Raw genomic sequence first — 14147 nt, forward strand, 5'->3', positions numbered from 1 at the left:
GGTATCATTGGTGAGGTTGTGACCTTGCTCAGTATCCAACATGCATGCATGTGCAGTGGCATACATACTCACCAAGCAGCCATGTATCGCCATGCCGCCCAGCTTCTAGGTCCCGGCTTAGGGTGGACATTCGGTAAATGAAGCTGTCGTGGGTGGAGCCGGGATAGTTGGCATATACTGAGGTGATGATTCCCTTGGCATTACATGCTACCTGCACGTTGATGGAATGCCAGTGCTTGCGGTTCCTATAGATGTGCTCAGATGCCCTGGGGGGACGTAGAGCCACATGGGTGCAGTCGATGGCACCTAGCACTTTGGGGAATCGTGCCACTGCGTAAAAATCCAGGGCGGCAGCATGCCTTTCTGCAGGTGTTCTGGGCAGGTATATGTGCCTGCGGACTGATGGGCGTGCAGTCATGATGTTCAAGACCTGGTGTAGGCAGCGTGACTGGGTGGCCTGTGACACCCCACCCACTATGGCACTTGTCCGCTGAAATGATCCAGTGGCTAAGAAGTGCAGTACATTGAGGACCTTCTCCAGGGGGCTGAGTGCTTGGGAGCACAGGGTGGGTGATGTGAGGTCATCCTCCCACTCACTCACCAGGTCCAGTATGATGTGTGGTGGAAACCTGTACCTCCCATACACCTGGTCATCAGGCATCCCGAAAAGGCTGGTTCTGGGTGTGAATATTCTGGCCCTGACTATCCTCCTCCTCCTCCTTTGGTAGCCCACTGCCACTGCTGCTAGGAACGGTATGTTCATCCTGGCGTCTGAGCTTGTTATTGTTAAAGTCCGCAATTTTATGCTTTGCGCGTGTTCTAGGCGAGCGTGTGACCCGTGCACCCCTGGAATCCAGTTCCCAGTCCAATAGCGTGTGGAAATTCACACGCACCACGGGATACAGCGTGTGAGCCGCGCACCCCTGGAATCCAGTTCCCAGTCCAATAGCGTGAGGAAATTCACACGCACCACGGGATACAGCGTGTGACCCGCGCACCCCTGGAATCCAGTTCCCAGTCCAATAGCGTGTGGAAATTCACACGCACCACGGGATACAGCGTGTGACCCGCGCACCCCTGGAATCCAGTTCCCAGTCCAATAGCGTGTGGAAATTCACACGCACCACGGGATACAGGTTCGCTGACCTACTTGCGTGTGTAAGTGGCCGCGCACCCATTAAATACACGTACATAGGCCAATCGCGTGTACGCGCACTTTTGTCCAATTACACGCGATGACACTCTGACGTGCAGTATCTCCACGTGTGCCCCGTCATCATGTGCTGAGTGGGGAACACCCGTGCGGGTCACGTCACAGACGCGCTTACGCGCTGAGGGACTCTGGTCCAATAGAATCGCGTATGCGTGCTGACGCGCTTACGCGCTAAGGGCCTTTCCTCGGATTTCACGCTGACGTGCAGGATATTCACGTGCCAAATCACTCCGTATCAAGCTGGCCACGCGAAAACACACGGAAGCCCACGTTCCTGCCCAGAAGGCCGAGTTACTGCCCCCCAGTCCCCCGAGCAGCCTCCCACGTGCCATCTGCTGCTGCCTGCCTGCCTGCCTGCCTGCTGCCACCGTGCCCTGCCATTTGGTGCCTGCACATCAGCCATCTGCAGGGGTCCAGTTGCTGTGTCCACCCCTGCTGGAACTGAAGACTCCCGACTGGGATTACATCGCTCCACAGCCCAGCCCCAGTACCCAGTTGCCCACCCACACCTGCCTCTGGGGTTGCCATGTCGGGCACTTCCACATCTGGCACCAGTGGCAACCCCAGGCCAGAGGGGCAGAGGGGCACCAGCTTCACTGTCACCGAAGTTGGTGTCCTGGTGGAGCATGTCCTGGGGCAGAATGATGCCCTCTTTGGATCGTCCCGCGCCAGCAAGGAAGGACGGCAGAGGATCTGGGCCGACTGTGTGGTTGCCATCAACGCGGAGGGGGTGGCAACCCGCGACGTCCTGAAGATCAAGAAGCGCTGGGAGGACTTGAGGTCCAGGACCCTTGTGAAGGCCCGGCGCCTCGTGGAGGGGGGCCGGGGCCGCATGAGTTCCATCCAGATGATGGTCCTGGAACGCGTACTCCCAGCGCTCCACGCCCAGATCCTTGAGAGGGAGGCCCGTCTGGAGTTGAGCGGTAAGTGTCCATGCATTACTGTGTGAGACAGGGCATGTTGCGGTGTGCTGGTTCTATGATACTTGCCTGTATGTGTGCCATAGGCCATGTATGCATGTATGTGTGCAGGGACATCATGGTAATGCATGTGCGACCAGTGATGTGTGATGCACATGGTTGTTGCATGTGTTGAAATGCCGCATGGGGAGCCCTATTCAGATTTTGAACATGAGAGCATGCCAGTCTCTGTACCTGGACATGGGTGGGGGTGAGGGATGGGTGCTGATGCCAGGTACATATATGGTAGCCATGTCTGTGTGCCTGACCTGCGTGTCTGTGACTTGTGCATGCCATGGATGCATGACACATGTGTGTGACAATGCAGAGATTCAGTAAAGCAGCCAAATTACCCTTGTATCCGCTGTGTTTGGTGTGTTTGGGGCCAGATGGATGTGACTGAGGTGAAGTGTGTGCATGTGATGGGCATGAGCCATGATGCATGTGAGTTACATATCATTGAATGTTTCAAGAGTCCATTGGACATGCATGGAAATGTCCATGGCATGCACCATGCCTGTTACTGTGTGTGTTTTGCCTGGACTGACCCATGTGTTGTGGAGGGACATGATGGAAGTGTACTTTGACAGTGGTGCTCATCTGCTATTGCTTCCTGTCTAGGGGACCATTGTACAGTGCCCTGATGCTTGTGTTCTTTGTCTCCCTCTACGCAGCGGCTAGTGAAGAAGAGGGCGGAGACGGCGCTGTGGAGCAAGGCGGCGGGGATGCCCCCACGGCTGCAGCGGAAGGGGTGGGTGAGCCCCCACAGGGGCCTGCTACGGTGGGAGACGGTGAGGAGCCATCCAGGTTGGTGGTTTGCACAGAGGAGGAGGAGGCCGCCACTGGGGCACACATGGGGCCTGGTGGGGGCATCCCTGCTGGTGCAAGTGGTGCAGTCCAGGGCCAGGGGCAGGAGGCAGCACAGGTCACCGTGGAGGGGCCTGTGCATGTCGCTGTCCCTGACCCTGTGAGTGCACCACCATGCACCAGCAGGGATGCCCCGTCCCAGGCCTGTCCGCAGGTAGAGGGGATGTCCATGTCACCTGACTCCCCTCCACCTGCGGACGTGGGAACCCCTGGCCGTGCGGAGAAGGTCCTGATTGGGGTCGCGATGCGCACGGCTGTGATTCGTGATGCCGTGCGTGCTTCCCGGGAGGAGCACGCACGTCATCACGAAGTGCACCGTGCCGACGTGGCCCAATTGGGATCGGCCATGTTCGGGGGTTTCCTGCATGTGTTGGCCAATGTGGCGGCCCTCTCCTCCTCTGTGCAGGCTATCCACCAGTCGTTCTCCTTGCCGTCTTCCAGCCCAGATGCCACCAGGGCCCCCTGTGGACCTGCCCCGACCAATGCAGCCAGCTCGGTGGGGATCCCATCCCTGCCACAGTCGGGAGTCAGAGATCCAGCAGGGGTGGACACCAGAGCAACTGGACCCCAGCAGATGGAGGATGTGACGGCATCATCGGGCAGGGCACGTGCACGACGGCGTCGGTGGTTTCCATCAGCCTGGATGCCGTCGTGCTGGCACAGGCAGTTGCGTCGGAGGCAGCAGCAGGCTCAACGTGGGAGGCATCATGGCTCGGGGCCATCAACATCAGGGGTGCAGGCATCGGCCGGAGGGCAGGAGAACCCTGGAATGGGAGTGGCTTCCGTGTGGGAGAGGTTGTGCCAGCGGATAGGTGCGGAGCGGCAGCGGGCAGAGGAGGAACGGCTCACGATGGTCAGGGCGGAGGACTCCATGCGGAGGGCGCTGAGGCGGGCTGAGTGCCTCGAGGGTCTTCGCAGGGAGTTTGAGCTTGACACTGCGTTATCCCTGCGGGACCTCGGGGCCAGGGAACATGCCCGCCTCCAAGCCATTGACCAGGAGTTCGATGATGCCCTGGCCCATGACAACAACCAGTGAGCCGTCCGAATAGCCCGCTGCCTTTGTATATAGTTGTATAGTTAGGGTTAGGTTTCCTTTGTTTTTTTGATTTTTTTTTGGTTGCGATTGGACAATGCACCACTTTTTTGTATATAGTTCACTTTTTAGTTAGTAGTCAGTTAGGTTTAATTTGGTAGGGCTCATGGACCCAGGATGATCTTCTTCATTGGCTTATTTTAATTTTTCAGATTATTTTCTTGGACATTCATCTTGTTTTCTTTGATTTGCTTTGTGTTTTTTCTTATTTCATTTCCATTCTACTTGCTATTAAATACATATTATTTTTTTAATCTTCAATGTGTCGTATCATCTCATTGCTTTCAGGCATGTCATGTTGGGTGTTTTGTCATTCACTTGCAGCCATTGTGTGTGACAGACATGTGTTAAATTGCATTATTTAAATTGGGGGTGTAACATGTAATTGCCTTTGATATGTGGGTGGGTGTGATAGTTGGTTGGGCCTTTTGGCAGGGGAGGATGGGCATTACGGACATGATTGGGGAATGTTGGGACCCAGGTGCAGGGGGGCATGGATTGGACATGGGTGGGTGCCTGCTGGCAGGTGCCCCACAGTGCTGGGGGGGTGGGGGTGGTGGTAGACATGAGTGGGGGCCTGGTGGAGGATGACCCTGCACTGCTGGGGTGTGGGGGTGGTGGGTGACATGAGTGGGGGCCTGGTGGAGGGTGACCCTGCACTGCTGGGGTGTGGGGGTGGTGGGTGACATGAGTGGGGGCCTGGTGGAGGATGACCCTGCACTGCTGGGGTGTGGGGGTGGTGGGTGACATGAGTGGGGGCCTGGTGGAGGGTGACCCTGCACTGCTGGGGTGTGGGGGTGGTGGGTGACATGAGTGGGGGCATGGTGGAGGGTGACCCTGCACTGCTGGGGTGTGGGGGTGGTGGGTGACATGAGTGGGGGCCTGGTGGAGGGTGACCCTGCACTGCTGGGGTGTGGGGGTGGTGGGTGACATGAGTGGGGGCCTGGTGGAGGGTGCCCCTGGTGGCTGGGGGGTGGGGGTGGTGGGAGACATGAGTGGGGGCCTGGTGGAGGCTGACCCTGGTGGCTGGGGGGTGGGGGTGGTGGTAGACATGAGTGGGGGCCTGGTGGAGGATGACCCTGCACTGCTGGGGTGTGGGGGTGGTGGGTGACATGAGTGGGGGCCTGGTGGAGGGTGACCCTGCACTGCTGGGGTGTGGGGGTGGTGGGTGACATGAGTGGGGGCCTGGTGGAGGGTGACCCTGCACTGCTGGGGTGTGGGGGTGGTGGGTGACATGAGTGGGGGCCTGGTGGAGGCTGACCCTGGTGGCTGGGGGGTGGGGGTGGTGGTAGACATGAGTGGGGGCCTGGTGGAGGGTGACCCTGCACTGCTGGGGTGTGGGGGTGGTGGGTGACATGAGTGGGGGCCTGGTGGAGGGTGACCCTGCACTGCTGGGGTGTGGGGGTGGTGGGTGACATGAGTGGGGGCCTGGTGGAGGGTGACCCTGCACTGCTGGGGTGTGGGGGTGGTGGGTGACATGAGTGGGGGCCTGGTGGAGGCTGACCCTGGTGGCTGGGGGGTGGGGGTGGTGGTAGACATGAGTGGGGGCCTGGTGGAGGGTGACCCTGCACTGCTGGGGTGTGGGGGTGGTGGGTGACATGAGTGGGGGCCTGGTGGAGGGTGACCCTGCACTGCTGGGGTGTGGGGGTGGTGGGTGACATGAGTGGGGGCCTGGTGGAGGGTGCCCCTGGTGGCTGGGGGGTGGGGGTGGTGGTAGACATGAGTGGGGGCCTGGTGGAGGGTGACCCTGCACTGCTGGGGTGTGGGGGTGGTGGGTGACATGAGTGGGGGCCTGGTGGAGGGTGACCCTGCACTGCTGGGGTGTGGGGGTGGTGGGTGACATGAGTGGGGGCCTGGTGGAGGGTGCCCCTGGTGGCTGGGGTTTGGGGGTGGTGGTAGACATGAGTGGGGGCCTGGTGGAGGGTGCCCCTGGTGGCTGGGGGGTGGGGGTGGTGGGAGACATGAGTGGGGGCCTGGTGGAGGCTGATCCTGGTGGCTGGGGGGTGGGGGTGGTGGGTGACATGAGTTGGACATGGGTGGGGGCCTGCTGGCAGGTGCCCCACAGTGCTGGGGGGTGGGGGTGGTGGGGGACATGAGTTGGACATGGGTGGGGGCCTGCTGGCAGGTGCCCCACAGTGCTGGGGGGTGGGGGTGGTGGGAGACATGAGTGGGGGCCTGGTGGAGGGTGCCCCTGGTGGCTGGGGGGTGGTGGGTGACATGAGTCGGGGCCTGGTGGAGGGTGACCCTGCACTGCTGGGGTGTGGGGGTGGTGGGTGACATGAGTGGGGGCCTGGTGGAGGGTGCCCCTGGTGGCTGGGGGGTGGGGGTGGTGGGAGACATGAGTGGGGGCATGGTGGAGGCTGACCCTGGTGGCTGGGGGGTGGGGGTGGTGGTAGACATGAGTGGGGGCCTGGTGGAGGGTGACCCTGCACTGCTGGGGTGTGGGGGTGGTGGGTGACATGAGTGGGGGCCTGGTGGAGGGTGACCCTGCACTGCTGGGGTGTGGGGGTGGTGGGTGACATGAGTGGGGGCCTGGTGGAGGGTGCCCCTGGTGGCTGGGGTTTGGGGGTGGTGGTAGACATGAGTGGGGGCCTGGTGGAGGGTGACCCTGCACTGCTGGGGTGTGGGGGTGGTGGGTGACATGAGTGGGGGCCTGGTGGAGGGTGCCCCTGGTGGCTGGGGGTGGTGTTAGACATGAGTGGGGGCCTGGTGGAGGGTGACCCTGCACTGCTGGGGTGTGGGGGTGGTGGGTGACATGAGTGGGGGCCTGGTGGAGGGTGACCCTGCACTGCTGTGGGGTGGGGGTGGTGGGGGACATGAGTTGGACATGGGTGGGGGCCTGCTGGCAGGTGCCCCACAGTGCTGGGGGGTGGGGGTGCAAGGGGACATGAGTTGGTGTTCATTAGTTCAAGGAGACATGTGCCTTTGCTGGGGGGCATGCCCATGGTGGGTGGGCTGCCTGCGGGACATGACCAGGGATGCAGGGTAGTCCCCTGTGGTGTGGGCTGCCTGCAGGGGCCGTGGAGGGTGTACAGGGTACACCTGGGAGGACCCACACTGTCAAATCACATGTGGAACTTCCCGCGCACCCCTGAAATACACGCGCCCAGCCTATTCGCGTGTGGAACTTCCCCCGCACCCCTGAAATACACGCGCCTAGGCTATTCGCGTGTGGAACTTCCCGCGCACCCCTGAAATACACGCGCCCAGGCTATTCGCGTGTGGAACTTCCCGCGCACCCCTGAAATACACGCGCCCAGGCTATTCGCGTGTGGAACTTCCCGCGCACCCCTGAAATACACGCGCCCCCAGGCTGTTCGCGTGTGGAACTTCCCCCGCACCCCTGAAATACACGCGCCTAGGCTGTTCGCGTGTGGAACTTCCCGCGCACCCCTGAAATACACGCGCCCAGGCTGTTCGCGTGTGGAACTTCCCGCGCACCCCTGAAATACACGCGCCCAGGCTGTTCGCGTGTGGAACTTCCCACGCACCCCTGAAATACACGCGCCCAGGCTATTCGCGTGTGGAACTTCCCGCGCACCCCTGAAATACACGCGCCCAGGCTATTCGCGTGTGGAACTTCCCGCGCACCCCTGAAATACACGCGCCCAGGCTATTCGCGTGTGGAACTTCCCGCGCACCCCTGAAATACACGCGCACAGGCTATTCGCGTGTGGAACTTCCCGCGCACCCCTGTAATACACGCGCCCAGGCTATTCGCGTGTGCAACTTCACGCGCACCCCTGGAATACACGCGCCCCCAGGCTATTCGCGTGTGGAACTTCCCGCGCACCCCTGGATCTTCCCGTGCACCCCTGTAATACACATAGCCCGCTCCCCCAGGCCCGATCGCGTGAGGAACTTCACGCGAACCCCTGTAATACACGTAGCCCGCTCCCCCAGGCCCGATCGCGTGAGGAACTTCACGCGAACCCCTGTAATACACGTAGCCCGCTCCCCCATCACGCGAACCCCTGTAATACACGTAGCCCGCTCCCCCAGGCCCGATCGCGTGAGGAACTTCACGCAAACCCCTGATATACACGTAGCCCGCTCCCCCAGGCCCGATCGCGTGTGAAACTTCACGCGAACCCCTGTGATGCACGTACCCTGCTGAAATCGCGTGTTAGACTTCCCGCGCACCCCGGTATACACGCACACGTATTTTTTGTCAGCGGGTGTCCGTGTTTGTGGGTACCCCTTTGCACGTCATTTTTCCTGGAGGGCCACAGTATGGGACATTCATCATGGCAGTATATAGGTGCGATTTGTTGGCGCACCTTTTGGCGCACATTTCTTACAGCCGCAGAGACGCTACCGCCTGCTTTCTTGTGGCGGTCGTGTTTGTGCCTGTGCGCTGGTTTGAGCGTGCGCTTTTTTCCCCTATTCTATTCCATGAATACGTGTTGTAGGCGAGCGTGTGGGCGTTCCGCGCACTTGTGCCCTGTACTTCCCCCGTGACGCCCACGTTTTGGCAAGTTGTTCCCCATTCCGAGTGTTACGCCCGTGTTCCGCCTACTTTTGTTGCGTGCGCCGCGCTATGTGCGAATTTCGCTGTGGCCTGTGCGATTTTCGCTGTGACCTGGCGCACGCTGTTAGATGGCCTGTGCGCCGTGTGCCGCGCACTTTTTTATCGCACATCCGCTGGTTTTCTCGCGCACGGCCTTCCATGAATCGACGTGCGCTGCTTTTCGTGCGATTTTCGCAATTGCACTGCGATTTTCGCTATTCCACTGCGAATCGCACGTTTTTGCCCACTTGCGCCGCGCTAATTATTCCATGAATAGGCCAGCAAGTGTTTAGATTGGTTTTGATTTTGCACAAATAAGCTATCCTTAAAAGAGGCTAAATATATATGACCTTTGTAAACCTCAAGACCGCTTTTGATAGCATTCCGAGGAGTGAGCTTAGGTGCACCTTAACCAAAAAGAAGGTCCCTTTTCCTTTGCTCAAGGCAATCATCAATCTCTACCATAATTTTACAGTTCAGCTTAGGTGTGGTTTAGATGGGGAATGCACTAAACTTTTCCCCGTTGAGAAAGGGGTAAGGCAGGTTTGTATTTTGGCCCCCACCTTTTTTTGTTTTTTGATGGGGTGGTAACCAATATGCAGACAGATACCTCTGACGCCCCAGTTTGGGGGGCGGGGGGCAGTGAGAGGGTCAGCATTTTAATGTTTTCAGACAATGTGGTTCTTATTTCCACACGCCCATCTGGCCTCAGGAAGCTAATTGACCAGTTTGTCAAATTTTGCAATCGGCATGGTCTCAAAATGAATAGAGGAGTTAATAGAGAAAAATCTAAAACATTGAGATGTGGCAAACCGGTGGGACAGTTTACATGTATCAATTGTATACACATATTGAGGAGGTGCCATACTTTGATTATTTAGGGATTAGAATGTCTGGAGATTGTAAATGGATTGTAAATGGGCAGCACATATAGATAAAGCCAGTGTTTCTTTTTGGAGAAAGTGTAAGGGTATCTTAAGATGTTCTAAAACTTTTGGCGATAACAACCTAATTCCTGCAATCGAAATCTATAGAGCTCAGGCAATATCATCCTATACATATGGTGCTGAGCTGTGGGGGCACTGCAAAACGCAATTTATGGAGAATAACTTCCTAAAACGTTTACTGTGGCTCCCAAAAAACACACCGAACATCCCACTACAGCTAGAACTGGGTCTCAGGGCCATAAGTGAACAGGTTGCTTTGAAGCCTTTACCTTTTTGGCTACGCATCTGCTTTAGTGACACCCACCATAAGTATATACTAGCATTAAAAGATATCCTAAAAATACCTGAAGGCTCTATCTATTCCATGGCTACAAAATATTAACGCTGTGTTGGCTGTGTTAAATCTAGGGCACTACTGGGTTAATTCCGAGAGTATCTCCAAAAACAGCAGACAGAAAGTATTGGATGCCTATTCTGAACCTAGTATGAGAAATTGTATAGTTAAGTGCCTGAAGTTAGTAACTTGATATGCCTATTTGCTAATTAATCAAAGTAGTTCACCGGAAGGGTACCTTCGCCTGATTATAAATCTTACCCAGAGAGCACTATTATTTAAGCTCCGCCTGGGTACGTTACTGATTGCGAATGTTATGGCGAGGTGGGATGAAACTGTTCCTGCTTGTTGCCCATTTTGACCTGTGGTCACTGAAACGATGCAGCACTTCCTCTTCCAGTGTCCCTTGAACGCTGATATTCGCATGAAAACTTAAAAAAAACCTGCCTGAAAAAATCGGGGTATCTGCTCTGTTCAATGCTGAAGAAATATGTACATTGGCAAATACTACTGATAATGTTTGCATCTCGAGATATTTGGGCAAGGCATGCTGGAGGAGAGAGAATATCTCTAGTAAACGTCGTTAAGGAAATGTTATTGTCCACAGGGATATTTGATTTTAATTACAATATTATGGTATTTATAAATTGCTGTAATCATATTGGAGTATTGGATTTAATCAGGAATGATGTATGTAATTGCTATATATTTTAGTTACTTTTTTTTTACTGTTTTGTACTGTCCTGGTTATTGACCGAAATAAAAAAGTTGATGAAAAGGGCCTTTTGCATCCATTCTGACCCAAACTGGCCAGCTTGTCGCCCATCCACCTTGACTTGGGATTGTACTTAGAGGCGATTCATTTGTTTGAGTGTTCAGTAGAAAATATGCAGATGCATGAAAAAAAACATAAATGTATTTATTCAAAAGAAGTTGGTACCATCTAGGGTCTACACAAATACGACCACATCACCCCGGCCCTCATTGACCTTCACTGGCTCCCACTGCACATGCGCAACCCCTTCAAGTCTTGCTGCATCATCTATAAGGCAGTCACCCTCAAGTCACCTAGCTATTTTATGGAGAAACTCAGCATCTCTGGCAGACAGCACACCTCCAGAAGCCAGGACACACGTCGCCCCCCACCTAACTAGCTAGATTCAGTCCTCTCCTCTCCTACCCGCAACCCTGTACAGCTGCAGCCCTCCTCTGCGCCCCTCTGTATCCTACCCCCGCCAGAGGCATAGCCAGGATTGTCTAACTAGTGGGACCTGAAGTTAATGTAGTTGGGCCCACCGCAGCGACATTAGCATCTGTAAATGCCCACAGAGCTGCTCGCTCAGGCACTACCCTGTCTACGCCTCTGCCCCCCGCGGTGTATTTTTTCTGTCGTTGCCTCTGAAAAGACCTCTGTTATGCATCTGTGCTGTTGTATACCCCTATAAAGCGCTCCGTTGTGTATCTGCATTTTTGTATACCTCTGTAAAGCACTTGGTTGCCTCTTGAAGATAGGTTTGTGCTCAATAAATGACATAATAATATCAATAATAGTAATAATCTAATATTCAACTATCTTGTATACTCTTAGCGAACTACCCAGCGGCCCTTGAGGGCTAAAACGCAGATGACTGCTTGCCTGCCATAAAGTGTGGCCTCAGTCAAGTAGAGTGGCAAAATAAAAGATAAGGATTCCAGGAGCTAGGTTTAAAGATTTTGAAGAACTTTTTTTTTTTTAATTTCCAAACACAGCAAATCATTTGCTTTCATAAAAATCCTTTCACGAGGCAAGTGCGAAAAGTCACATACTTTTAGTTAATGGAAGGTGAACATGTCATATACTTACTTGAAATACAAAGCCAAGTCGGTGGCTATAATTGCAACTTCAAATATACGTAGAACGTTTTCAAACTGACGTTTGTTTAGATTCTGGAAGATATTCAAACTCTGCAAGATGGAAAGTGAAGATAATCAATCATTGCCTGACAACAACAAAAAACAACCGTAAAATCTCAAAGAGGTGCATAAAATTAGACAACCTTCATGATCACTTTGTTGGATGTGATCATTGCTAGCACGTTGCAGAAGTAATACGAACTGACAGGTGAGTTTGATCATTCAGTAGTAAATAGTATAAAATGGCATACATATGGTTAATGAAAAGATAACAGTATCTCGGCAGTAAATCTGCCGGAATACCGCCCAAACTAATTACTGTTATTGCCACTTGGCCCGGCGGAATTTCCGCCGGATTACAGGTGGCGGTGGCGGTGTAATTCCCCATTTAATTTGAGTCCATTGGACTCAATTTGGCTTTTTTTGTCGAAATTACCATGGTGGAATTTCCGCTGCAGTAATTCTGCCGATTCTCTGGCTGTGACTTGGAGGATTAACCTCCAGGATTTTCCTGGATGCAAATCCTCCACTCTAGGCCCAAATTCAGAATTTGCCACCTTTACAATTTACCGCCAAACTCTAATGAAGCCGAAGGTGTTTGCATGAAATTTGAAAAATCTGAACAATGCTATGAAGGTGATATTTGGGATACTCATATGAAGTAAAAGAGGGTGAGTACGCTGTCTCTACTACTTACATCCCTACACCTTCTACATTCTAGGTTCTTGATAAACTATCAGAATAAGCTATTTACACAAACGGGTAAGAGTTAATAGAAAGAGGTTACACCAGTTCAGCACAGATACATTTCAACTTTTTCTTGTCGGCCAATGAAGGCGTTTTTAAGGCCCTAAGATTGACAAGCAGAAACGTTACGGCTGGTTGGGTGCCCCTTTTGTGTGTCTTCCCGGGTTCAAAGTTATGAGAATAGCATGTGTTACTCAGTTGCTGAGTGACACATGCAGCAATCAATGCACATGACTAGGATAGTTGGGTGTCATTAGTGGCATCATGTAACACCTTTCTATGCACAGTGAGCAAGAGATCCACATCTGCATTTACCTTAATGACTTATGTTAATGTTAATGTTAAAGGTATGTGTACTGCGCACCGTCACCAACGGAATTGATCCCCAGGTGCTCAGGCGGATCTGCAAATAAGAAGGCAGGGTGGGATTAGTCGGGTGAAGAGGGAGTAGGAAAGTGAGGAAGGTGATGTCCTGCTGGCAGCTTCAGTTGGGTTTTCACTGTGCGCTGAGTTTGGGTGTGAATATCGGATTGATGTGAGTCGTCGTGTGCTGTTGGTGCGACTTATGTGTTGTTTATTTGTTGTTGCAGTGTAGAAAACTGTAAGCGTTTCCACATTTAACAAAATGTGTGACACCCTCTTTTCACTATTGAGAATGAACATGGCGTTGTTGGATGGGAGAAGGGCAGCGATGATCTTCCCCACTCTGCCTTCGTTCTCCTTATCCCAGTGAGACAGGGGCGAACCCTGAGTGTGTATGCTTTCGCTGGGCATGAGGCACAAGTAAACTGTTTCTGTCAACATTTGTAAATACATCGGAACAAACATGGCTAAATAGCCCGTTCTAGGGCTTGTCTCCTCCTCAAAAGAGGGTCTACAACCACATTTTAGCTTACTGTACCTTAAGAGAAAAAATCTATTTGCAGATCAGCCTGGTTCTATACATGAAGCACTCCAGGACCAAAATGATAGGCAATTCTTCTGTGAAGAAGAGCACCAGTAACCACAGACATATTTCTGCCTTGTTGGACATCTCGGTGAAGTGTGGCTCTGATGCAGTGTCCCATTAAACACAAAGAGCAAAGGTTCCACATCTGAGTTAACTTGACTGCCTTAGGGTGAAACACCAACCAATTAAACATGTGCAAACCAGTGGCCAAATAAACTGCTCTACGGAATGGTTCCCATGCAGGAGTTTCTCCAGCTGTGCTTTGACTTACTTACCTTATTGGAGGAGAAATATCATTTGTGCCATGAAGGCCCCAGCAAGGCGCTCTGGAGAGAGGTGTCAAATCCTTACTCACTGTCCTTTTGAATGGGATGGGAAATACTTTTCACCCAGCAGGATACATGTTCGTATCCAAGGGGAGCAAACGTGTTCTGCAGTGCTTCATTGTAAAATTAAGTGAGCTCTGTTGCGAAGAGACGTGAGAACCAGTCCATTTAAGTGCAAGAGGAAAATCCTACATTGCATCTTTTGTACCACAGATGCAGACAAATGTATCCGTTGGAAACTTTTCCCCAGGGCGTCTGTTGTGCCATGAGAGAGGGCCAGCCCACCTTAAGCAGAGAACCACCTTAGGG

The 14147-nt window shown here is 53.7% G+C and overlaps 1 protein-coding gene across 1 annotated transcript in view; it reads right to left on the bottom strand.

Moving 5' to 3' along the window:
- PDE6C (phosphodiesterase 6C) overlaps positions 1–14147 on the bottom strand; it is a 674049-nt gene that overhangs the window by 203976 nt on the left and 455926 nt on the right. The window contains exon 16 of the mRNA XM_069611351.1: positions 11767–11867. Within this exon, the coding sequence (XP_069467452.1) occupies positions 11767–11867 (101 nt within the window). The remainder of the gene's footprint in view (positions 1–11766; positions 11868–14147) is intronic.

Source organism: Ambystoma mexicanum, chromosome 8 (assembly GCF_040938575.1).
Source record: "Ambystoma mexicanum isolate Mex_15411 chromosome 8, UKY_AmexF1_1, whole genome shotgun sequence".
Classification (NCBI taxonomy): domain Eukaryota; kingdom Metazoa; phylum Chordata; class Amphibia; order Caudata; family Ambystomatidae; genus Ambystoma; species Ambystoma mexicanum.